Below are 24412 nucleotides of genomic sequence, written 5' to 3'. Positions count from 1 at the left end.
GAATTTCTTTCATTTTAATAGGCCAATACCAATTTTGGAATTATATTGTAAAATTACAACAAATATTGATTTTTTTTTATCCGCAATTATTAAGTGTACAACTGTTTTAAAGCATAAACTTGAGTTATAACTGATATTTTACGATTGGAGATTTACTTTAATAACGAATTACTTCGGAGATTAAATTGAATATAACCCTAATATCGCGAGAGAAGAAAGCAAAGAATTTTCGCTTTAAGAACCAACGAAATAACACTGCCACTTGGCCTAAATCATATCTAAATTAATCGCTAACGTAAGATAATTAAAGGAACTATACTTCAATTGAAACTACAAAAAAAAAGAATTAAATAAGGTCCTCACTTAAAATATACAATATTATTCTTTACATTAACCGAATTAAATTAGTCCAATAATAAATATTTCCCATCATATCACCCACAAATTCTTAAAATTAAGCTATAATTAAATGGCGATCTATGAAGTGTAAATTTAAGACCGGTAAATACGTAGGGGAAAAATTACATACTGCGAATACCAAGATAACAAACCAACAGCGACAATTTAAAATATTTTCCATTTGATTTTCGTTTGATAATTTTTTTGTACAGCATTCCCATATGGACATTTTTGTATAATATCTTTTTTTTTTCTTTAATTTTGTGGAATGTTTTTTGTTTTTAGTTTTCTTTGGTGATTTTGCGAAAAATTTATATACTTACATAATATATCGAAATATACCAACCATTACCGATAAAAATACAAAATACTCTATATATTCTTGCTCGGTTGACTCGATAAAGCGGATTCCATGATAGGAATTATTAAGTCATCCATATTTGGCATAACCAGTAGTTTCTTAATTATAACAATTAATAATTTAATTATTTTAATCATCGCAGATAGAACCCAAAGTACGTTCGCTCAGTTGTCTACGTGTTTAAATACTTAAAATTAATTTACCTGAAATTCCAATCTCAGTTTCTTTTCAATCCATTCAGTAACGTGCGTAATTGTAACCACGTGTTCTCCCAGCTTTGGACGAGCCATTAGTGACAATTGAGGGTTACCTCGAAATCCATACCTTTAAAGGTGAACGAACGAGATTTGACCATCATTAAGCTTCTAATCACTGAATGCAAAAGGTAGGTCATTGATGATCATTTTCTCACCATAGACGATCGGAGGGAGGTGGTGGGACATTAAGAACCAGGGTTCCAATAAGTCCCTTGACTTCGACGCTTAGGATTATGGGAGTTTTGGAAACCTCAGCCATTTTCTTTTTGATATAGCCTATCTCGGTGGCTTGTTGAAAGTACTTGGACTGAGTAATTTTGTCAACCCAATGAAGTAATTTCTTGCTGGTGTTGGCTTTGTTAACGGATGACGAGGAGGAAGACAAGCTGGGAGATGAAGGCACGGAAGGGGTTCTTAATTGATAAATAAATTAACACGCCACGATTAAAATAAACACGAAAAGAGAACCAGCCCATGGACAACTGAGTTCTCCCAAAGGAAACCGGATTTTTCCAACTTACCCATCTTCGGTAGAGTGATCAGTCGCTTCGACAAAGCTCATATCTTCGTCGCTGGATGATTCGGCGCTGTCTTCTTCGTCGCTGTTGTAAATGGACTTTGAAGAGTGTTGAGGGGCGGCCACGTGACTGTCGACTTCCATATCATCGTGACAACTCGCCACCGCGGCGGAAAGTGAACTTCTATCAACCGTACTATCCTTTTTGAGTCTCATCAAGTTCAGTTTAGTTTCCAGCGTCATTTGAAAGGAACCCTTGTAGGTCAGGTCAAAATCAATCCATAGGCCTTTTTCGTCAATCATTGGCGGAGATGAGCGTTGAAGAAATGGAAGATTTCCTCCCAAATCAATATCACGAAGTTTTAATTCATCCATGAAGTATGGAACCTGACGAAGATACTTTAGCATCGGCCACACCAATCCCGATGACAACCCGAGTTTACGATCTTACCCTTATCACACTTAGTTTTCTTTGAATTTTTTCGGCGACAACATCGGACCAGGCAGAATGCGTTAGAAAATCGTAAAAAAGTCTGCCGATTAAAGCGTTAAGCCACATATCACTGGTCGAAATTTCTTTGGCAATCGTCGACTTTTCACCATCAGCGTGCGACAATGAAGACGACGATGAATTCGAAACGAGACTATTTCTAATGCTGGACAGGTTTTGAGCGACTTGTTCCTGAGAGACGAATCTGGCCATGTACGTTAAATAATCACCAGGACCACCTTGAGTCCCCTCCGAGCTACTTTCTTGGAAGGGTTTCTCGATGTTATCGATAGAACTGGACAGCGTTTCGTCAATTGGCAGGTTATTTAGCACGCAGCGGCAATAATCTTTCTGGAATTGTACCAGACTTTTCCCGGCTGACGCAGCCTGAAATCTCCTAAACCATTCTTCTTTCTCGCGGCAAGTTCGAGCGAATAAATAAATGGTTGTGCTATTACAAGGCCTGCAATGATAAGGCGTACTCCCGCGTCAAACTCAAAATTCCCAAGTCGCAACGCGGGCAAACTTACTTTTTATCTTCCTGTTCCGAGTTTGTAGTGTGAACGGAATTATCATCATCGTCAATATTACCAGGGTTAATTAGAGGCCAGGAATTAACCGAACCGAGACTATTTGGTTCGGAGGGTATCACGACGCAAATGGGATATTTCTTGCTCCAAAGTCTTTTTCTAACTAACCCTTCCGGGGGAAGGCTAACTTTGGCTCCTTTGATGTTAAAATGGCGTTGTCTTACAAAGACAGCGTTGATTTTAGGTTCATTCCACATGGCTCTCTTGGGAATATTGACCTTCGGACGGGACAAACGTAGTTGGATTCCTTCTAACCTGACATAAACCGATTGAGTGTAATTCATATGGTAGTTCTCGGGATCGTAATCCCCCGTTGCCAATTCATTCATCCAACCCTAAATGACAAAAATATTCTTGCGGTTCTTGCCCCGGCAACAAAGAACTCCATCACCCCTAAACAATTCTCACCTTCCAAATAGCGCCCTCTTTCTCATCACCATTGACGGGAATCTTTAGAGGCGGTAAACTCTCGTAATCGGGTATTTGTAAAGGAGGTTTAACGGGAGACGGTTGAAAGACAAACCACAACATTGACCCAACAACATACGACAAGAGGAACCCAGTCATTAAGCCGACCCAATAAGACGAAATTGGCACCAGATGCAGGGCGATAAAAGCCACTAAAATAGCTATCACGGTATTACGACGGGGATGGTGAAGTTTAAAACCACTTTTCTTTGAAGGAATATAACCCGTAATGGGTGCTAACATTTTGCCAAATAAGTTTCTAGGGTGTTTCATACGTTGCTCTCTCTCTGTTTCTGAAATTAAAAAGTTTTCTGTTAGTAGTGATAGCGATTCAGATACACATGGTGGCCATCTTGAATGAATGTCTAGCTGGATATCTATCACTACTGCAGGTAAAGATGGCAGCCATCTTGGATAGCTATCACTACTGCCGTAAAAAGTGGCGGCCATCTTGAATTAATGTCTATCTGGATAGCTATCACTACTGCCGTTAAAAGTGGCGGCCATCTTGGAAAAAGGTCTATCTGGATAGCTATCACTACTGCCGTTAAAAGTGGCGGCCATCTTGGATAAAGGTCTAACTGGATAGCTATCACTACTGCTGTTAAAGGTGGCGGCCATCTTGAATAAAGGTCTATCTGGATAGCTATCACTACTGCTGTTAAAGGTGGCGGCCATCTTGAATTAATGTCTATCTGGATAGCTATCACTACTGCCGTTAAAAGTGGCGGCCATCTTGGATAAAGGTCTAACTGTATAGCTATCACTACTGCGGTTCTAAACCTAAAGTTACCTAAATTTGGTTTCTCAAAAACAAGCGGCGTTTCTGGTTTCTCTTCTAGAGCTACTTCAGAATTAACAAACTCCCAGGTATTGAAATCATCCATTTCTTCAGCCGGTAACAGTTCCGATTCGAAAGAAGGTGTCGATTTCAAGGACGACAGAGAAACATAATCAGTCGGCAATGAAGTTTGCGATGTCAGTACTTTAGAAGAGAGCTTGGGTGATCTGTTCCGAGAAAGGAGAGCTTGAGCTCCGGATGTTACTAGGCTAACAGTTGATCTTTTTGAAGCTGGTGTTTGACTAGAATCTTTCGATATTTGTAGCGAAGCTTCTGATTTAAGGTCTGATATGATCGAGTCAGTTGTATCTTGCGGGTTTAGAGTATTATCTTCGCTGGTGCAGTCAATGCCTTCTTCAACAGAGAAAGAACGGTCGCGTTCTTTCTTCAATGGTTCATCATCTATCCCAGCTCTGACATCCAAACTGGATCTGGATCTAGAAATAGACCTTATTGGTAGGTCTGTTCCAACACGGAGATTGGAAGTTATCATTATTTACCTAGAGCTAAATGATTTTGAAATTGGATTATCAGACACAATATGTTCGGTAATTGTATCAGTTACACCGTTACTGGAGAAAGACTCTTTGAACTTTTGTTTATCACTTCTATATAATGAACCAGCAAACATTGGTGTTTCTTTGCCAATTTCTTCAATTCGTCTGGCAATTCTGCCTTTAATTCCAGAAATACTCCAACGTTCTCTTTCACCATCGGAACTATAATCCAAGCTAGCGGACCTTTTCCCCACCTTAGGAAAATATTCTTTCAATGTTTCCTTAAGTGGGGAAGCGTCCCTAGAGGATTTTTCCGATTGCGGAGTCTGGGAACCCGCACCAACTTCCGATTGACTAGAACTGGCTGATAAATTAAATGAAGGTTGATCTTCATCTAAGCCTAAATTATCTCCCGCATTTGACTGTTTAGTGGCTTCAGTGTTTAATACATTTTGCAAGGGAGTCGTAGTTATCTCACTCGCGGTGTATTCTTCTAATAAATCTTCTTCCGCGGGGTTGAAACGAAATGAGAAACTCGCGGCGGGAGTTCCGCTTGAACTTGAGCCTGGTCTATTACGGAATTTTGATAAAGGATTTTTGGCAGTCATTTTGTCATAGTGTTATACTATTCGCGAGTGTATACAAGGCGCGTTTATTGTGGAAAAACTCCAAAAAAAATACAATTAGTTAAAATTAATTCAGGGTTGTTTTGATTAATCTTGAAAACTTTGGGAGCAATAGCATTTGAGGGGTTATTCACCTAAACGTATTTATCTCTCACTGAAGATAAATTGGGATTTATAAAATTGAATACTGCTAAATTTTGTATTAAAACATTCCGATTACTACAGAAATAAGAATAATTATAATAAAAATTAAAGATTCTAACGTCACTTTCTTGACAATCGCAGTCTGAGCCTCTCAGCAGGAAATAGGATGACTTTACTCGTCACTTTTAAGCAGACGAATATTTCCCAGACTGGTGCTCAAATGAAAAAAATAGGGCTGTAAATAAGCCAAGAATAAAGTTGACATTGTCCAAATTAATTTTAGACCAATTACAACGCTTTATTATTTTCCCGCGTTTTTGACGTATTTACAGCTGCAGTGCTGTTAGAGACTTTGGCGGGAAAAGGAAATATCTACGAACGTGATCTAAATCTACGAAAATAAATACTAGAAGTTAATTAAATTTAAATAAAATGAAATGTCATATTCCTCAAATCTCCTGGCACAATCGCGACCCAGTTTTAAGCGTAGATTTTCAAAGAAGCGAAGATGGAATTAAAAGATTGGCTACAGCCGGAACTGACACCCATGTTTTGGTATGTCAAAAATAAATTTTTACTTTGTTTATTTCAATAATTAACAATAATGTTAATTAAGATATGGCTTCTATCTATCACTGATTGTGGAAACGTTAGTTTAGACTTTGTAGCCGACTTAACGCGACACACTAAAGCTGTAAATGCTGTCAGATTCTCTCCTAATGGTGGTATGTTAAAAAAGTAGAAACTTAAAACTTAATTCGTCAAAATAGTTATCAAATTTAACTAATTTTTAGGCGAAATATTAGCTTCAGCTGATGATGGTAGGTATTCTGGGTTCCGCGTCAAATCATAGCTAAATTTTGAAATGTACACTTTGTCTTCATAGAGGCCTGCATAATCTTATGGAAGCAACAACCAATTAATGTTAATGACATTTTTGCCGATAATGAAGTTGCAAATAAGGAACATTGGGTTCCTCTTAAAGTTTTAAGGTTTAAATAGCCTTCAAATTAAATAAATTCTAGAAAATCACGAAATACTCATTTATAGGGGGCATATTGATGATGTTTGTGACATTTCTTGGTCAGCTGATAGTTCGCAACTATTATCAGGATCAGTAGACAATACTGCCTTCTTATGGGACATTAATAAAGGCAAAAATATCGCGGTTTTGTCTGAACATAAGGGATTCGTTCAAGGGGTTTCTTTTGACCCCAAAGGTCAATATTTAGCCACTATATCTTCAGATAGGTAAAAAAAAATATAATTATCTATCTTAAAATCGCGTTAATTAAACCCAAAATTAATTTAAATTTAGGAGTTTGAGAATTTATAACGCGAGCAATAAGAAAATCGCCTATAATGTTTACAAAGCATTATTACCCGGTTCCAAATTACCAGAGGGACAAACATCCAAAGCTGGGAGGATATTTTACGATGATACCTTAAAGTCTTTCTGCCGGAGACTTTCCTTTAGCCCTGATGGCGAGTTATTGATTGTTCCGTCGGGTATTGTTGAGGAAAGTGATGGCAAGTTTACCAACGCGACTTATATCTTCACCAGGCAGTCGCTAAATAAGTAATTAACCATGGGTTTCATAGTCGTGAACCAATTGACTAAATATGCCTAAAATTGTAGGCCAGTTATATATTTGCCAACTGGAGATAAATTCACGGTTGCAGTTAGATGCTGCCCTATCTTATTTCAGCTTAGAAAGAAAACTAAAAGTATTATTTTCGGTATTAACTTAAAGTTAAAAGTAACCGAAATTTGAACCAAAAAAAACTATCTAGGACCAGATGGTTCGGAATTCCAACCACTCTTCAGTCTTCCATACAGAATAATATTTGCAGTTGCGACGCAAGACTCTATTTACCTATACGATACGCAACAAACAATGCCCATAGCGCGGGTCAGCAATCTACATTACACGAGACTTAGTGATATCTCATGGTCAGCTGACGGACGAGTTTTAATGGCATCTTCAACTGATGGTTATTGTTCCTTCATCGTTTTTGAAGAAGATGAATTAGGAGTCAAATACGAAGACAAAACAACCACCAAAGTTGTAGTAAAAGAGTGAGATAATATGACGTAATAATTTCAATTGAAGGCGGTTTCCATTAATTATCTTATTGACAGGGACGCCATGACGGAGAAATTATCCACAATGAACTTGTGCCAAGATAAAGACGAAACCAATTCCGAGGATTTGGATTGGAAGTTGGTTTTGGAACCATCAACCGCTTTAGATGGTTCAGATGATAAGGCGCCAATAAATCCGCCAATACCTCAGGATGAGGAAGCCGCTATGGATATTCCTGAAGTTGCAACAGCAACAGAGAAAGAAGTACAGCAAGAAGAAAAAACAGGTGTCGCCCCAGTAGCCTCGGAACCAGTGAAAAAACCAAGAAGGGTTCCCTTAATAACATTATCAACTCCGGCAAACAAAAAAGCATAGTGTATTATAATTTTAACCTGAAATAAAACCTTTCTTAAATCAATTATTTAATTCACGAATTACTTTCTAAGTTTCTATCCAATTAATCAGTTATGTTAGGCTAAATTTTAAGCCTAAGACTAATAACTCGCGTCACGCCATCAAGGATGATTAATCTGAGGGAAATTGGCCCTCTGTGGAACGGCTTAGGTCTGGTGGGATGCTAGAAATGGGGGAGGAATACTCGGAAAAATGGCGGTCGGTCTACGCCAGACGAATCATTAAGACCGTCCGCCATCTTTCCGTGTAATCATCCCCCATTTCTAGCGTCCCACTGGACCTAAACCGTTCTACAGAGGGATTACGGATCCTCCTTGCAATCAGTAGTCAATTACATTCCTCGGATATCAAGGAGAATGTACACATGCTTATTGGGGATAGTTAAAGTGGGTCTTAGTCCGCAAAGCCCAAAGGCTTACAGACATTCGCCATTCATGGAAACTAATTACGTTTTTCCCTAACAAAACGAATGAAGAATAAAAGGAAAAAATAAACCATGCATTTACTTACAATCTTAAGAACAAGGCAACATTTTTAATACGTTTGTATACCCAATTACATGTACATCATTTACAGATTAAAGTTGCCACGGGGTGGACAGTCACGAGTTGTTTGATTTATTTTATTTTTTGTTTAATATTTAAATCTCGCCATGATTGACAAAAGCCATTCATGGATTGAATTTTTTTGTTTTTTAAGAATACCGGTAGATAAATTGATTTGCCATTATTTTGTTTAGAACATCCCTGAAGGACCGACCGACCATTGATATAATTTTTGGTTTTGTTTTCTTTTTGCGCTTCTGTACAAAAATATCGTTAAAAACTTTGAACATAATCGTGGACGAAAAATTTTAAACTGTAATAATAATAGTTTAATAAAATGTTCTTGTCTTTCTCTCCTTGGAATGAAATTAAATTAAAGAAAAAAAGACTCTTAAGTTGAAACGAAAGAAGGAAGAGAATTTTTTATCATAAGTTAATAAATTCGTCTATCTAAATATATTACGGATTAAAGTTCACTGTGTGATGAGCTTTCTTCGGGAGATTTAGGTGGACTCGGTTCCGGTGTCAAACCTTCTTCTGAAAAAACGTTTCCAATTATTCAAATCTATGATATTCGAACCCTAAAGAAGCGTAATTGCGCGTCATTAAAGATGGTGTCAGTTAACTCACCAGTTGTTTCGCCCGCCTTATCCGAACCAGGAAGTTCGCCAATGGGTAGTTGTTCTTCCTTGGCTTTAGCTTCTTCGGAAGTTCCTTCTTTTTTCGCCTTTTCATCCTTTCCTTCGTCAGTTCCGGCAGTTTTCTTAGTTTCGTTTGTTGTTTGGCTCGTTGTCTGCGACGCCTTCTTCTTAGGTTGGGCAAATCTGGCTTTATTGAGCAAATACTTAACTTCCCGGTCTAAATTGGCAATTTTTTCCGCCACAGCCTTGACAGTAACTTTAGGGGTTTCGTGTAAAGTGGCTTTCTTTTGTAAAGCTTCCGAATCAGCGACCCATTTCTAAACAACGACAAAATGTCAATTCCGCGTTAGCGGCGAAATAAATGTAAGTTTACCTTCGTGTCTTGAATTAATTTCTCTAAAGTGGTGATTTCGACTTCGGTAAAGACCTGATCATCTTCACTGACATTTTTAGCTCCAGTCAAGAAGACTTCGCTCAAATTCAACATATCCTTCAATGCCTTTATGGCTTCGGGTCTTTCTCTGTGTTCCCTGACTCTTTCAAACATGTCCCTCGTCAAAGACTTCAAATCAGCCAGCTTATCTTTCAAGACAACGGTTGTCGCGTCAGTCGCTTCGTATTCCAACCATTCCCCGGCGTCATTCAATTGCTTTCTAATATTTTCTCTTTCATCTTCGCTCGTCGCTTTCTCAAACTCAGTTTCGTAAAGTTTCATCTTAGTTTCAATAACGAATGATTCCAAAGCATTTCTAGCCTTATCCCGATCTAAACGCGCTTTGTCTTGATCATCTAATTCCTTAAGCCTAATATAACCAACGCAATTTTAATAAACATTTACGCGCGACGCGAAATTTTACAAAATTATATACTTAGTCTTTGATTCCTGCTTTTTATCCTTTGTGGCATCATTCAAATCCATACGTTGCACGTCAATTGCAATTGACTCTTTAACGGTAACAACCTTTTGTTTCACTTGTTCAACTGGTTTTTCCTTTTCACCTTCGGGTTGCGATTCTTTCGCCGCCGTGTCATTCTTAGTTTCGTCTTTCTATACATTAGGAACAGAAAACCCAAAGAAACGGTTGAACAAACGGCGATAACTGACTATTGAATGGAACTCCGCGACATAACAAGTAACAATAAGCTTATTTCATGGTGACTTAAGTCCGTGAAAATTAAGTATAAGCGCTTTTAAATACGAATAACACTTGAAACATGGCGGACGTCAATGTCAAGATAAAATCCAAAGGGCGCAGACGATACAGAATTTGCTTTTAAACCGCAAACACGTACAGAGAATCGCTATCATCATGAAACTAAAAACATTACATTATCCGCCGCTGTCTTATTTTCAGCCTGTGAAGTAGAACCTGTATCTGCTTGTTGAGTTACATTTTCCTGCAACGCAAATTATTCTGTTTTTCACAAAGACGCTTCCCAAATTTTTTTTTTTTGGACTTGTAAGTTACTATAGTGATACGCGGCGCTATTACCAATAACCTTTGCACAAACCTTTTGCTCTTCAGTCGTTTGTTCCTTATCCTTTGATGGTTGTTTATCTTCCGCCTGTTTTTCTTCATTGGGTACTTCTTCCTCGGGCGTTTGTGGCTTCTTATCATCATCCTTGGCGACTTCCGGTTCGTCAGTTCCGGATCCGAACAGTTTACCAATTGTACTTCCCAATTTGGACAATGTCGATTCCAAATCTAACTTTTCCTCATCCTTATCTTCGCTATCAATTACTTTTTTCTCGAAAACCGCGTCAACCTGGTTATATTATATTCCCAACCCAAATTAAATAAGTCTAAGTAATTTTACGCAACATTTACGCGATGACGTACATTATCAAGGGAAAGTAACCCATTTTCATCCATATGAAACTTGGCTTTGACACCCTTTAATTCGGAATCGTCATTAGAATGTTTAGCCAAAGCTTGGCTAACCCCGGTTAATTTGATGGTGCTAATGTTAAGCGAACCTAAACACCTTTGAAAGAATGGTTCCAGGTTAAATTAATTACTCAAGAATCCGCGTAATTTTAAGTTACTTTAAATCAAGAGGTGAAAGAAATTCTAAATCTCCGTAGTTAATGTTGAATTCAAAGTCTTCAACGTGTCTAGTGAAGGTTATGACCTTCTTTTGAGGAACTACGTTTCCGCGACTAAACAAAGTACGACGTACGAGTTTAACCCCTTTCTCACCGTCAGTTAGTTCTCTTTGGAAATCAGCCTAAAACCGAGTATTTTTTAATTGACGGACGAACTTTCGCGCGCGGTGTTTCCCCTCCAAGTACCCAAGTACTTACTTGAATCGGGTAGATATTCGAGTCTTTGACTAAGAACGTCTTAACCTTGAAACCTTTGCTAAGATAAGCCGCTTGATAAACTGCCCCCATGGCAGCCGCTTCATCAGTATTGACACTTTTACCCAATTCCTCTTTCTTCACCACCTCCAAGAGTTTTTGTTGCACGCTAGGAACTCTAGTACCCGCTCCGACCAAAATGACTTGACTAATGTCGTCCATGGTAAAACCGGACATTTTTAACGCCATCAAGACGGGGCCCGACACTCTTTGCAAAAGGTCGTCGCAGATTGATTCAAATTCGTCTCGGGTAAATGGAATTCTAAAGTCTTGTTCGTCCAGTAAGTTTTCCACCTGATAAAGTGCGCCGATTATATGAAGTCCGGGGGTCAAAGGTGACTCAAAACTATTATTATACCTGAGATATGTGTTCGGCATTTGCACTCAAGACCTTTTTAAGCCTTGCCGCCTCGGCTAACAACTTAGCTAATGCTCTATGGCTCTTAAAAACGTCGTTTTTGGTCTTCTTCTGTTCGTTAAATTTCGCGGCTAAATAATCCCTTAATCTAAACTGCATTTCTAGTCCTCCGAGTGTACGATCAAAACTGAAGAGTAACAAAATGTTTATAACAACAAATCTACACAAAATTTTGACCTATTCGTAACTAAAAACATACCCGATGCCTTTGATGCTAACTTGCGGGTTTGTTTCGGTAAATCCGCGGTCTTTGGACTTAATTAGTTGGTAAGTAACAACAGTGGCCACGGTGCTACCAGCTCCCATATCATAAAACAAGATATTGGAAGGAGTTTCATTGAAATCTTTACGTCTAAAGACGCCATAATGCAGAGCAACAGCGGTATTTGTGTTCATAATCTGCAAAACTTTAATTCCCGCAAGTTCCGCTGCTAAAAGCAAAGATCTCCTTTCTGGTTGGTTGAAAAATGGTGGAACTGTGATGACCGCGTCACTGATTGGCTGTCTGGCAGAAGCTGAAGCTATTTCCTGGGCATATTTTAAAAGCATGGCCAAAATTTCTTCAGGGGTGAAACTATGTCCTTCTGGATGGTTAAAGACAACGGTATTTCTCTCAGGGTCCCCGGTAATGTTGTAATAAGGGTAACGTTTGCGGTATAATTGAACCATAGGGTTATCTAATTTCTTGCCCAAAAGATCCAGAATGTTGGCATAAACCTTTTCAGGGAATCTGACACTCTAAAAACGTGAAATAATATAATCGGTGGTCCAAAAAAATATTTTTCAAAGATGCCTAAGCCTAACTCACTAAGCTGACAGCTAAGTCTCCAAAAAATCTTTCTCCATCTCTTAAAGCTACCACAACTGGAGTTTTTCTTGTTGAATCCCTAATAATAATGACATTAATATTTAAAACTAGCTTTAACAATAATAAATCAACTCTGAAGTATTTTACTTGTTTAGAACAATTTCCATGGGCACACCGGGCTAAAGTTTAATATAATAGATATTAATTACGTAACTTCAACATAAAGTTAAATAATCAACGCGCGATATGGAAAAAAACTTACTGAAACAATCGCAACTTTCATCCATTCACTCCCCAAATCAATTGACATAACAGCAATCCCGGCTATTTAATTAAGATTTAAATTATAATCCCAATTTTAAAGAGGTAGAGGGGGGGGAGGTAAATAATCAATAAAAATAATAATAATACCTGAAGAAGTGAAACACGCAGCCATAAAGGCGCAAAGTAGTACAGCCTTCACTATATTTAAACGCATGGTTGATTTTTATCTTACTACAGCGGAAAATCTATATTTATATAAAAGAAGTTGGTCACTTAAAACAAATTTGCCTAAATTAGGTTAGCCAGCTCAAATTAATTATCTGACTCAGGCTTAAATCCTTAAGTTATTTAAGGTAATTAAACTATCTAGATTGAATATCTACGCAATGTGTTTAACTAATAAATATTCCCACGAGACCACGATGATCGTATGCGGCATGCCTTATAGGACCGATCTAGCCTAGGTTTAATTTGACAGCTGGATGGTGGTTGTGGGCTTCACAATGACCTCAAAAATTGAAAATGAGCGTGCAATTAAAGTACTACTTACCTTATTTAAATTTCTTCGCTATGTTAGGTTATATTATAAATAAAATGTGATTTAAAAAACTATAAATAACAGCAACTGTGTAGATATTAACCGCTAAAGAACATTGATTCAAACACCAACTGTGGCTACCACGCGCTTGGCTTCCATGAATCTCAAATTATTTTCTTTATAAAGGAGTATACATTGTTCACTAAATATTATCACATTAAATAGAAAATATTCATATTAATAACGCGTTAATTTTGTATGATTTTCCGAATATAATATTATTTATAAGAGGAAATTCTACCACCGCAACAAGTGGCAACTTATGTCTACTAATGGGATTTAATAACAAGAAGTTGGCGGCTGCTACTCGGAGAAAAAACCGGCTGTGTGTCGAAATTTGATTGGTCGCTTAGAAGAGATGTACGGTGACGTAGCATGACGTGTCAGCCATCCACGAACACTCGTCATTTAAAACGCTATAGAAACCTCCAGAATCGTCTGCTACTTTATTCCAAACCGAAATATATCTTTACATATAACCAATCCACTGAAATGTATGGTGTTTTTGATAACTTAAATATTTAGTGCTTGTAGCCAACGCGCGTAACCTCGTTACGTTTCGTCAAATAATTAAAACTAGCGCAATCTAGAAGCTGCAAAATAAAAAAAGCATATATTCAAACTTGCCTTGTTCAAAATCATAAATAATAGGTTCATTATAGTATTAGAAGTTTAATACAGCATAATGGGACGTAAAAAGAAGAAGCCGGCTAAGCCTTGGTGCTGGTATCCTTTAAAAATTATACAATAATAACAGTAATGGCACTTTAGACGTTTGACAGTATTAAACGCGATCATAGATTAATACGGGGTGCCGTTACCATAGTGAAAGTTAAATCCTTAAGTAATTTTTCAAAGGTACTGCAACCGCGAATTTGACGATGAAAAAATTCTAATTCAACACCAAAAAGCTAAACATTTTAAGTGTCATATATGCCACAAAAAGCTTTATACAGGTCCTGGTTTAGCCATTCATTGTATGCAGGTAAGGTTTAACGAAACTATAACAATGACAATGACAATGACAAACTTGACTGACTGAGGCGTCGTAACATTTTGTAAATAGGTGCACAAAGACACTATAGACAAAGTTCCAAATGCTCTTCCAACTAAAAATAATATTGATATTGAAATATATGGTATGGAGGGAATCCCTCCCGAAGATATCAAAGAACATGAAAAACAGAGACAAGCTGGAAAAGGTAATTAAAAAGTTTAATAATAAATGTAGTAATTAATCTAATTAAAATTCTTATTTGAATATCAGAGGGTAGTGATGATGAAGATGGGGGAACTCCAGCTACAACTTCCGTTCAATCAACACCCACTCCAACTTCATCCGCCAACCCCATGTCCAGCATGAATAGTCACCATCATGCTGGGCCCATAATGAACCCTATGATGCATCATGGATTTCCCTTTAATCCGCATTTACAGCATATGGGTCATATGGGATTAGGACCCATGGGACCAATGGGGGTTCCATTAGGTATTTACTTGTCAATTTTTATTTAATTATAATTTATAATATAAATTAAAATATTTATTTAATTTTAATTTCTAGGTATGGGTCCTCCATTTATGCCTCATGGGTAAGGTTAATTTTTATACCCTTTTAAAAATGAAAATTAAACTTGGTGTTTCCTTTTTTTGTTTTTGTTTTAGTATGTCTCCAATGGGTGGTATGCCTCCTATGATGACACAAAGTCCAGGTATCGTAACAGCTGCACCTGTTCTTCAAAGCAAACCTTTATTTCCTGGTGCAGTATCTCAGGTATAAATTTCCTGCCAAAATAAATTGAATATTCCCCCCAAAATGAATAAATATCCCGCCCAAAATGAATAAATATCCCGCCCAAAATGAATAAATATCCCGCCCAAAATGAATAAATATCCCGCCCAAAATGAATAAATATCCCGCCCAACATGAATAAATATCCCGCCCAACATGAATAAATATCCCGCCCAACATGAATAAATATCCCGCCCAAGATGAATAAATATCCCGCCCAAGACGAATAAATATCCCGCCCAAAACGAATAAATATCCCGCCCAAAACGAATAAATATCCCGCCCTAAACGAATAAATATTCCGCCCAAAATGAATAAATATTCCGCCCAAAATGAATAAATATTCCGCCCAAAATGAATAAATATTCCGCCCAAAATGAATAAATATCTCGCCCAAAATGAATAAATATCTCGCCCAAAATGAATAAATATCTCGCCCAAAATGAATAAATATCTCGCCCAAAATGAATAAATATCTCGCCCAAATTGAATAAATATCTCGCCCAAATTGAATAAATATCTCGCTCAAATTGAATAAATATCCCGCCCAAATTGAATAAATATCCCGCCCAAATTGAATAAATATCCCGCCCAAATTGAATAAATATCCCGCCCAAATTGAATAAATATCCCGCCCAAATTGAATAAATATCCCGCCCAAATTGAATAAATATCCCGCCCAAAACGTATTAATATCCCGCCCAAAATGAATAAATATCTCGCCCAAATTGAAATATCCCGCCCAAAACTTATTAATACTCCGCCCAAATTGAATTGAATATCCCGCCCAAAACGTATTAATATCCAGCCCAAAATAAATTGAATTTCCCGCCCAAGTTAAAAAAATTACCTTCAAAATACATTAAGTTTACCGCCAAAATAAAATAACTCCCGCCAAAGTAAATTACTTATCCCGCCCAAAATAAATATTTTCCCGCCCAAGTAAAATAAACTGGCTGTGTTTTTCTGCATAGGGAATAGCAACATCTTCAGCCTCCATGGTCGGTTCGGACTTCAAGCCCCTTAACACAGGCATTGGCATGATGAAACCAACTTTCCCAGCTTACAGCGGCGCCTCGACAACGCCTGGAGGTAGTAGTTCTTCAGCTACACCAGGAACGTTAGAGTCCCCAAGGCTGGGTGAGCTAAGAAAGGCTGGTATGATAAATACCACGACTATGTCTTCAGGGGGAGCCACAAGTAAGATCGTACATCCAGAGGAAGATTTATCCTTGGTAAGATATTTTTATTCAATGTGCGGACTCACTCGTGCTTTCAATCATAAATTTTCAAATTAGGTTTCTCATTGGTTTGATGTACCACGCAATTTACGTTTCTAATTTGCCTTTTTTTGTTGTTTTGTATTTAAGTTTCATTTTTCTTTTTCGTTTAAAACTAACGGTTGTTTAATAAATTCGCTGCAAAAAAAAAAAAAAGAAGTTTTCTGTAGAAATTCACTATTAGTTTAATTAAGACTTTGGATTATTTTAAACACAAAATTGCTAATTGCTAATTGCTGTAATTTTAAGGCGCAATAGAGCTATTTCGGAAGCCTTAGTGTGACCTCATCCACGCTATTTGCATAATAATAATAGTGGTATCAAACATGGCCGCCAATGCTAAGCCTATGACGTCACAACTGAGATAGCTCTATTGAGTGCACGCACGCTTGCCAGGGCGCGGGAGAACGGGGGGGGGGCTTTATTGCATGGTTTTTTCCTGCTAAATTTTGTTGCATATGAATCAATAGAGCAGTAGATGAAGAAATGTTAAGGAATTTACAAAATTATTCCAGGAGTTCAAGGGAACAATATAAAGTTGTTAAATATAATTATAAATGACAGATTTGGCGCAAAGGTGGCAATAGAGTGCTGTCAGAAGGCGCCGTTGTGACGTCAGCCATGCTGTTTTCCCATAAAGAAAAAACGGTAACTGTCATGGCCGCCCATTGCTAAAGGCAGACTCGTGACGTTTAATCTTGGATCTGACGTCACAACTGACAGCACTCTATTGAAACAAAAATAGACCAAAATGTTAGGGAAAAAAATAGACTATTTATAACAGTTGTGTAATAACAGTTTTCTTAGAAAAAATAGACTAATTAATTAATAGCTTTGTAGGTTTTTTATAACCCAATATTTACCTTACTATTCCGGCAATTTGCAGGAAGAATTGCGTCTCCAATTGCCCAAATATCAGGGATATCTTAACAAAGGTAATCACGCAAACTCCTCGTCATCACCCAGTGGATCTGCAAACACCGCCGCTACCGCTAATGGCATGCCTCTTATGAGGCCACCCATGAACATGAATAGACCGGGTAGGTGTCCTTTAATTAAAAACTACACCTACATCCACCTGTCCTAGGCCTACTTGTGATAATTAAAAAAAAAAACAAAAATTATTATAATCATTTAGGTATGGTCCCTGGAGCTTTTGTATCAGCGGGCCCCATGGCTTATTCCCCTCGTAGTTCAACTGGAGTTCAATCTTTACTTCAACCACCGTCAATGCGTCAATATTGATCGAACACGCAGACCAGATAAGTGAAATTATTTCCCAAAACTGAACCAGAGCATATCTCTATTATTATTCTATCTCTTAAGTTCTACTTACTTTCTTTAAACAAACAAACAAACAAACAGAAAAAAGACAAAAAATAAGATGTTGTGTTTTTAAATTTAAACGAAACTGTATAATATTGTATTAATTATCTTAAGTACTAATTAACTATCGGGGACTACACTGTGATTGCTTCAAGGTAAGATCAATTTTCCCTCTCTCTCTCTCTCTCTATTTATGGTCAGTCTACCCCCCCCCCCTCCCTGTTTTTGGAGGTAAGGTCCAATATGAACATCGTTAAACACACACACACTACGAACACTCGGAATGTAAATATTTTGACGCAAAACATTTATAGTTTCTTTCAATTTGCAACATTATTATGTGTAACATTCATCATCAATTTTTAGTATATATTAGTGTAAGGAGTTATAGTAAACATGAAAATCATCACCACAAATGTTTTTGTCTTAATTAATTACGCATTATTAATTAATAATTACCAAAAAAATTAAATAATTCAATTGTAATCGGTCAGCACATGGGTGGAAAGTGTTCAAATAAATTGAATTCAAAGTCAGATTTTTAAATTAGTAATGGGTGCTTAATTAATTTTACGCGTAATTGGTAATGAGTACTTCGTTTTAATTAATTAATTACTCGCGTAATTCGATGATTTTCCATTATTATTGTACGAAAGTGCAATGCAATATAATACGTTAAAATTTAATTGCACCCATTGCTAGTTAAAATAAAAGTTTAACGTACCGTACCGTTTTCCAATTGCCGGTGAAAGGTAACCCGATTTGTTTTTGTTTTTTTTTGTTTTTTTTTTTTTTTGTCTATAAATTATCGTTTATTGTAAGATGTACCTTAAAAGGTAGGATATAATTATGTGTACTATGAAACCGCAACTTCTATATATATATATAAAAAAAAAGTGCATAACGCTACTACGAAAAGCAATTGCGTCGTCATCAGAGATTGCAATTATGTTTCTCTCGTTCTTTTTAATTTAGCCACTTCGACATAATTTACGCCGTTACGTGGAAAATTATACCTAAAACCCCGTTTATAAAAACTATAGCAGAACGAGGCAAGTTCTCTCTATATATACCTATATAAATTTTAAAACATTTCACAGCGCAATGCTGTTGGATGCAATTTTTGCATCCCCAACCATTTTCGGTTCGGCGAAATGTTATCTGTTAAATTTTAAGTAAAAATATTTAATTGAGAAATTTGGAACCTTTAGGATGAGATTATCAATAAAAATTTGTTGGTTTAATTAACATCATTATTAGTTTTAGTAAATAATTAAATAATCTCATCCTGTAAAGCGAATTAAGTTAGATGAGCAGATTGATTTTTTTTTGTTTCGCCGCTAGACCACGTACGTGCGGTGGGTGACGTCCCTTTTATTTTATAGGCAAAAGACCCAAAAGCTGCGATAACCCTAAAACATACGTTTATAATGCGTGTGGATAATTGCCGTTTCGAAAAAAAAAATCAAATGTGAGCTAGACAAAACATTTTTCTTGCTTGTGTTTAGTTAAATGGGCGAAGGTGTCACAGTAAAAACAAGGTTTCTATTCAAAGACCAAAATAATTATCAATCATTATTTTACCATCTTCAAACGCCTAATTACCCAATTATCAATTTTGGTTTTTGAATGCCTTTAAATTACGCTGTTGGACTTGTTCAAAAAAGTCCCCAACTCACTGCTGCAAAATTTATAACGCGATCGATCGAAACGACGTTTAGGTGTATTATACAGTTGTGATGGGATGGGAAACGAAATAAAAATGTGGCAGAAGTTTGGCGACCACCTTCGCAAAAAAAGTGGAAATTTAATGTTTAATTTTTCGCCTTCGCAGAAATTAGGTACTTATTACCATTCGCGATGAGAGAAAACTGAATCGCCACTTCTGTCTTTCAGTTTTCTCCAATTGAAAACGTTAAGTTGTTCTTTTCTCATAATCGATTTTGAAATGTTTTTTCTCGTTTGTTAAAATAAAATTTGGGACTGTTTTTGTAACTCGATAAAAAAAAATTGTAAAACAAGATAATAATAATAAAAATGGGATATAAAAGTTGATGTGTATTTTTTGCGTATATAAGCACACGTGTTGTTTTGTAGATCAGCGTGGATTATTTATGCATTGCGTTATCAAACAGTTACGAAATGACTTCGATATCAGTTATCGAAAGATTCAGAATGAAGTAACGGAGGTCGTAGTCGAAATAAAATTGACACTAAAACATTTTTTACACGTTGCATTATCGAACAGTTGGAGTAACACCTTTATTTTACATATTGCGTCGTCCAACAGCTATGTAATAACTTCGGTATCAGTTTTCAAAAGAATGTGGCAAAGGGGTTCGCAATGTAAATAAAATCACACGGTGACGCTTAATTGAACCACGTACTATCTTTACACATTGCGTTTTCGAACAATAACATAATGACTTCGATAAGAATTTCCAAATGAACGAAGCAAAGGTGTTCGCGGTGGAAATAAAATTGACACAACGACGCGAGTAATTGACACATGAGACATTAAATGAAGCGCGTAAGCCATTTTTTTTATCAAAGCAATTTTTATTCCACAAAATTTTTTTTCGAAGATTTATTTACAGAAATGTACAATTTTTTCGCATGTAAATACTAAAGTTAACGGTTTTAAACATTAAAAGCTACAAAAAACCACGTTTTAATTTATTTTCTCTTAGCTACCAAAATGAGTGTTTATTTCCTTAGTGTTGTTTTCCTTAGCATTTACACGGTTTCGATTGGAAAATGAATAATATTATTTAACTGATAACCTTTCCAACATTGTGTGTTTGTTTGTTTTAGTTTTAATTTCAAGGCAAAAGATCCGTTAATATTTGTTTAGCGCTTTCCGTTAAGTTGTCGGGAAACTTGATATCAAATGTCACAATGAGATCCCCCCTTCTACTGGGTTCTTTCGGATAAGGCAATCCGTGACCCTGTATCCTTTTAGTAGAATTTGGCTTTATTATTTCGTTCAATTTTAAAGCGATTTTTTCATTCGTCAACGTTGGCACGTCTATTCTTGTTCCACATAACGCCTGTTGACAAAAACAAATGATTATTTATTTAAAGTATGTTTTTCGAGCTATAACGAACGGGAGGTCAAATGTAATTTGTGCAGTTAAGATATGGACACGGCAATTACCGTTTTAAGAACGAGTCGTTCTCTGGCCAACAATCCCTTTTCACCTTTGCGTTTCTCAACTGCACAACGAAGAAGTAGGCGTCGAATACTCACCTCTTTCAACGTAACCCTGGCGATGAATTTTAAATCGTTTCCTTCTCTTTTGAACAAGGGATGCGGTTTGTCTCTAACTATAAAAACAATGTCCGACGGTATCGAATTGGGCGACTGGTCCCCTTCTCTTTGAAAGGTTATTTTCGTTCCGGCTTTCCAACCAGGTTTGATATTAATCGTTAGAACTTTATCTTCTCTTCTAGTAGTCCTGGCTTCGGCGTTATACACTTTCTTATTAATCTTCATCTTCTTGGTGCACCCTTTAAAAATATCTTCTAACGTCACGTATAAATCGTGCTCTATAGGAGGGTCCTGTTTTTGGGTCTTGGCCCTGGGCATATGAGGACTTCCCGCGGTGAAACTCTGCGATCTAAAAGCGTTATTTCGTCCACCAAACTGCGAGAAAGGGTCTAATTCCATATCTATCTCATCGTCCATAAAGAAATTGGCTCCGTGTCCCATGCCACCTCCGAAAAACGCTTCGAAGGGTTTATCAGAGCCGAAAAATTGAGAAAACGTCGCTCGTGGATCAATATGCGTGTAAGTGAAATTGTGATGACCTCCTTGACCTCCTCCGTCTCCGGATACACCGCCTTTCAGGCCTTCTTCGCCATATTGATCGTAAACTTCACGGCGTTTTTTGTCACTAAGTATTTCATAGGCTTCGGCTATTTCTTTGAATTTTTCTTCAGCACCTGGTGCTTTGTTTTTATCGGGATGATATTTTAAAGCTTGTTTTCTGTACGCTTTCTTTATATCGTCGTCCGTGGCATTCTTGGCAATGCCAAGGATTTTGTAAAAGTCTTTACCCATCTGTTGAAGACAATTATTATACACCATTTAGGTGATAATGTTGCCAGCTACTACTTTAAAATATCAATGTGGCTCTAAATGCGCGACAAATGCTTCAAATTCTCTGACATTTGTTTTCGCGGACGAATATTGAACAGTCTAAAATTAAACTCGCGCAATTGTCAAACAAAATCCATAATGTAGGAAACAGGCAAAGGGGTGAAAATCTCCCTCACTAGCCTTCCCTTCTTTAAAGATCTCCTAACTTTATAGAGAGAGGCCAGAAGGGTGTAGTTTAACATGGCTTCTCCCCTTTCCACCAAAATGGAGGCAAACTTTACACAGTGGAAGGCTTATGGGGGAATGCATCTCATTGGCTAAGCATGACGTTTAATGAGGGATATTTTCATCCCTATGCCCCCTCGCTAATAGTGTCGGTAGAGAGGGGAGTAGACGGTGTATCCCTCCCTCTAGGCGCGCGTTTTTAAGAGGGTATACTGTACTTGCCTGGTAGGGGGGATGACACTGAGCTAAGAGATAGAAGGGTATGACGTTTGAATACGTAGAACTGACATTACTCTATTCACTCCCATTTTGATTTCTTTAAAGCCACTTTTATATTTGAAGGCGCAATTAAGACAGTTACTGTTAGCAAAGTTACTATTCTCAAAGAGAGAGTACTGGAAAATACTTATATTCAAATATAAGATAAAAAACCGTTTTAAGTAAAAAAAACCATTTAAAGTTAAAAGTTATCTGATGTACTGAATCATTCTCACAAGTAGGGTTTCACTCGTAAAAATTGTGATAACTTTGCATCTTTCAAAAACTGCGCTTGGCATGATCCCACATCATAAATCACCTTGACCCATATTATATATACATTGTTTAATTATAATCAAGCTGCGCAAATGATGATCAAACCATCATTGTGCAATTCTAAAATTAAATTTACGCGAATCACTTACGGGGTCGAAAGCAACCCAACCCCCAATTTCCCCACGGGGAAAACCCAAGTGGTAGAGTTGATTTCACCACAAGGGCAAATCCCTATTTGGCGTTTTGGCTGTCAAAAACTTTAAATTTAGTCTATGTATCTAAAAAGATTTAAACCTACACGATTAACGCAATACTGGTTTAAAGGCGACCGAAGAGACCTAGAATGCTAGCCTAGCCTAGATCAACAACCTAAAAAAACACCTAATGCCAAAAAAATTCTTCGGTAACTCTACCAGTTTCTGGACTATGGAGTAGAACTAAGCTAAGCCTAATTTTAGCCACATTGGTATTCGCTTCCTATCTAATTTAGTAAAATAACTTTCTTACCTTTAAAATTTTTAAGTAATCCTCTTTTTGTTACTTCGTAAATGCGTATCCGTTAATAATTAACAAACTGTATTATTAAATCTTAGCGGTTTAAAAAATTTCACTCTGGATAGCGAGTGTTGTTTTACCTTCGCGAATCACAAAGCTCTAAATGCCAAAATATTCTATCCGCGAAATTTTCCCGCCCACGTTAGATACGTAATCGGTCTCTACACATATATGGAATGCTCTAGAACCTTCTAGAAAGCTAAGACATTTTGGAGACAGTCTCGATCGACACGCCTGCTTATTTTGATTGGATGACTCAAGCGGTTTCAGTCAGAAAGGCGCGCGAAGCTACAAGTACGGTTGTGTGCCCGGCATAAACATAGGCTGTTTGCGAGCGCAGAAGAGATATTTGGTACGTATATTTAATTAAATAGGTCATTCTTCGCTTTAAAAGAGGTTAAAATATCCTAAAATTTGACATAAGAGTTAAGAAAAAGTGTAGAAACAACCGAATAGTATTTTCACTAAGCCTAAAAAGGGTTATGAATAGATGGCGGCACGTGCTGCGCGCGAAAAAGAAACATTTTGGCGGGAAAATTTGAATCTTTGTAAGACACGTGCTCGGCAAGACTTACGTCGTGTTTATGAGTATTTTTACTCTATTTTTCTAAAGAACTTATTATGAAAGTGAAAATTAAAAGTTGGTCAGGAGTTACGGCTTGGAGATGGGTTGCCAATGATGACAATTGCGGAATTTGCCGTATGCCCTTTGACGGTTGTTGCCCCGATTGTAAATTACCCGGAGACGATTGCCCATTGGTTTGGGGTCAATGTTCGCATTGTTTTCATATTCACTGCATCATGAAATGGCTAAATTCGCAACAAGTTCATCAGTTATGTCCAATGTGTAGACAAGAATGGAAATTCAAAGAGTAATCCTTACCTGCAGAACTGTACTGTTTTTTTTCTCATTTCATTGTACATTTTTTCATCATATTTCTACCACAATTTTGTTAATTTAACTAATTATTAAAGTTGAACTAATGATTCTATAAATTCTGTCTCTTTATTTATCATAACTTTCCCAATTATTTCCGCCCCTATAGTTATATACTAAACTTAAATTACAACTGGTTTTTGGGGAATCGCGTTTTTATATTATTTCGTGGCCCCAGAAAAGTTTTAAATTGGCGTCCTTGGCGTGTTTTATGGATCCAGTCTGCTTCTCATAGTAAATCACCGAGAGTTAATAGGCCTACTACAATAGACAGTTTAAGCAACACCTCTAGCTATTCAAAAACGGATTATAATGACGGCTTTTACTTAAACTC

General features: G+C 37.0%; 6 protein-coding genes across 11 annotated transcripts; 3 read left to right on the top strand and 3 right to left on the bottom strand.

Annotated features, from left to right (window-relative positions):
• LOC149705094 (testis-expressed protein 2) lies at positions 1-5391 on the bottom strand. 2 transcript variants are annotated; one of them, XM_089865245.1, is made up of 9 exons: positions 4424-5391; positions 3876-4360; positions 3023-3375; positions 2555-2949; positions 1986-2487; positions 1539-1921; positions 1173-1430; positions 964-1084; positions 1-858 (listed from the first exon to the last, which is right to left on the bottom strand). In XM_089865245.1, exons 1-9 carry the CDS (start codon positions 5026-5028, stop codon positions 772-774), a joined length of 3189 nt encoding a protein of 1062 aa, XP_089721371.1. In that variant the 5' UTR covers positions 5029-5391; the 3' UTR covers positions 1-771. The 2 variants fall into 2 exon arrangements, with proteins under 2 accessions (XP_089721371.1, XP_089721372.1); XM_089865246.1 differs by having other exon boundaries at positions 1173-1403.
• A 70-nt stretch (positions 5392-5461) lies between these two features.
• On the top strand, positions 5462-7698 carry Caf1-105 (chromatin assembly factor 1, p105 subunit). The gene is made up of 9 exons (XM_089865260.1): positions 5462-5745; positions 5807-5915; positions 5985-6011; positions 6077-6182; positions 6241-6441; positions 6509-6769; positions 6830-6918; positions 6985-7270; positions 7334-7698. The coding sequence occupies exons 1-9, from the start codon at positions 5623-5625 to the stop codon at positions 7650-7652; spliced, it is 1521 nt and encodes a 506-aa protein (XP_089721386.1). The 5' UTR covers positions 5462-5622; the 3' UTR covers positions 7653-7698.
• Positions 7699-8205: 507 nt separating this feature from the next.
• Positions 8206-13622, bottom strand: Grp170 (hypoxia up-regulated Grp170 co-chaperone protein). Of its 3 annotated transcripts, XM_089865248.1 has the most exons (17): positions 13280-13622; positions 12877-12974; positions 12728-12789; positions 12613-12644; positions 12466-12544; positions 11857-12395; positions 11598-11784; positions 11183-11533; positions 10925-11106; positions 10719-10863; positions 10390-10644; positions 10207-10275; positions 9747-9925; positions 9251-9680; positions 8867-9194; positions 8700-8773; positions 8206-8493 (listed from the first exon to the last, which is right to left on the bottom strand). In XM_089865248.1, the coding sequence occupies exons 2-16, from the start codon at positions 12941-12943 to the stop codon at positions 8703-8705; spliced, it is 2976 nt and encodes a 991-aa protein (XP_089721374.1). In that variant the 5' UTR covers positions 12944-12974; positions 13280-13622; the 3' UTR covers positions 8206-8493; positions 8700-8702. The 3 variants fall into 3 exon arrangements, with proteins under 3 accessions (XP_089721374.1, XP_089721373.1, XP_089721375.1); XM_089865247.1 differs by having other exon boundaries at positions 8206-8773; XM_089865249.1 differs by lacking the exon at positions 10207-10275 and having other exon boundaries at positions 8206-8773; positions 13280-13620.
• Positions 13623-13833: 211 nt separating this feature from the next.
• On the top strand, positions 13834-19775 carry BuGZ (Bub3 interacting GLEBS and Zinc finger domain protein). 2 transcript variants are annotated; one of them, XR_016381517.1, is made up of 10 exons: positions 13834-14053; positions 14186-14312; positions 14394-14529; positions 14595-14816; positions 14892-14919; positions 14993-15101; positions 16094-16354; positions 17286-17439; positions 17538-18777; positions 19111-19775. XR_016381517.1 is itself a non-coding variant. In XM_089865270.1 (9 exons), exons 1-9 carry the CDS (start codon positions 14013-14015, stop codon positions 17642-17644), a joined length of 1185 nt encoding a protein of 394 aa, XP_089721396.1. In that variant the 5' UTR covers positions 13834-14012; the 3' UTR covers positions 17645-19775. The 2 variants fall into 2 exon arrangements, 1 of the variants encoding a protein (XP_089721396.1); XM_089865270.1 differs by having other exon boundaries at positions 17538-19775.
• A 488-nt stretch (positions 19776-20263) lies between these two features.
• LOC149705090 (dnaJ homolog subfamily B member 4-like) lies at positions 20264-23250 on the bottom strand. Of its 2 annotated transcripts, none has more exons than XM_089865272.1 (3): positions 23094-23250; positions 20883-21788; positions 20264-20775 (listed from the first exon to the last, which is right to left on the bottom strand). In XM_089865272.1, the coding sequence occupies exons 2-3, from the start codon at positions 21786-21788 to the stop codon at positions 20548-20550; spliced, it is 1134 nt and encodes a 377-aa protein (XP_089721398.1). In that variant the 5' UTR covers positions 23094-23250; the 3' UTR covers positions 20264-20547. The 2 variants fall into 2 exon arrangements, with proteins under 2 accessions (XP_089721398.1, XP_089721399.1); XM_089865273.1 differs by having other exon boundaries at positions 20976-21788; positions 23094-23247.
• A 94-nt stretch (positions 23251-23344) lies between these two features.
• Positions 23345-24137, top strand: lmgA (anaphase promoting complex subunit lemming A). The gene is made up of 2 exons (XM_089865286.1): positions 23345-23493; positions 23755-24137. Exon 2 carries the CDS (start codon positions 23763-23765, stop codon positions 24015-24017), a length of 255 nt encoding a protein of 84 aa, XP_089721412.1. The 5' UTR covers positions 23345-23493; positions 23755-23762; the 3' UTR covers positions 24018-24137.
• The last annotated feature ends 275 nt before the right edge of the window (positions 24138-24412 follow it).

This window comes from Phalangium opilio, unplaced genomic scaffold (genome assembly GCF_054372755.1).
Source record: "Phalangium opilio isolate 3A_F unplaced genomic scaffold, DU_Popi_V2 ptg000014l_1, whole genome shotgun sequence".
NCBI lineage: Eukaryota > Metazoa > Arthropoda > Arachnida > Opiliones > Phalangiidae > Phalangium > Phalangium opilio.
Note: the sequence above shows the minus strand (reverse complement) of the source record. Positions and strands in the feature narration are given on the sequence as shown.

Bases quoted from the DNA above. Each gene is read 5' to 3' on its own strand.
- LOC149705094 (XM_089865245.1), bottom strand. From the start codon at position 5,028: ATGACTGCCAAAAATCCTTTATCAAAATTCCGTAATAGACCAGGCTCA. The intron at 2,488-2,554 runs GTAAGTTTGCCC...TTATCATTGCAG, and splicing joins TCGGAACAGGAAGATAAAAA to GCCTTGTAATAGCACAACCA. The intron at 1,085-1,172 runs GTGAGAAAATGA...TCACCTTTAAAG, and splicing joins CCTCCCTCCGATCGTCTATG to GTATGGATTTCGAGGTAACC.
- Caf1-105 (XM_089865260.1), top strand. From the start codon at position 5,623: ATGAAATGTCATATTCCTCAAATCTCCTGGCACAATCGCGACCCAGTT. The intron at 6,183-6,240 runs GTTTAAATAGCC...ACTCATTTATAG, and splicing joins GTTCCTCTTAAAGTTTTAAG to GGGGCATATTGATGATGTTT. The intron at 6,919-6,984 runs GTATTATTTTCG...AAAACTATCTAG, and splicing joins GCTTAGAAAGAAAACTAAAA to GACCAGATGGTTCGGAATTC.
- Grp170 (XM_089865247.1), bottom strand. From the start codon at position 12,943: ATGCGTTTAAATATAGTGAAGGCTGTACTACTTTGCGCCTTTATGGCT. The intron at 11,107-11,182 runs GTAAGTACTTGG...ACTCGGTTTTAG, and splicing joins CGAATATCTACCCGATTCAA to GCTGATTTCCAAAGAGAACT. The intron at 10,645-10,718 runs GTACGTCATCGC...TAATATAACCAG, and splicing joins GGTTACTTTCCCTTGATAAT to GTTGACGCGGTTTTCGAGAA.
- BuGZ (XM_089865270.1), top strand. From the start codon at position 14,013: ATGGGACGTAAAAAGAAGAAGCCGGCTAAGCCTTGGTGCTG. The intron at 16,355-17,285 runs GTAAGATATTTT...GGCAATTTGCAG, and splicing joins CAGAGGAAGATTTATCCTTG to GAAGAATTGCGTCTCCAATT. The intron at 17,440-17,537 runs GTAGGTGTCCTT...ATAATCATTTAG, and splicing joins CATGAACATGAATAGACCGG to GTATGGTCCCTGGAGCTTTT.
- LOC149705090 (XM_089865272.1), bottom strand. From the start codon at position 21,788: ATGGGTAAAGACTTTTACAAAATCCTTGGCATTGCCAAGAATGCCACG. The intron at 20,776-20,882 runs GTAATTGCCGTG...TTTTGTCAACAG, and splicing joins AACGACTCGTTCTTAAAACG to GCGTTATGTGGAACAAGAAT.
- lmgA (XM_089865286.1), top strand. From the start codon at position 23,763: ATGAAAGTGAAAATTAAAAGTTGGTCAGGAGTTACGGCTTGGAGATGG.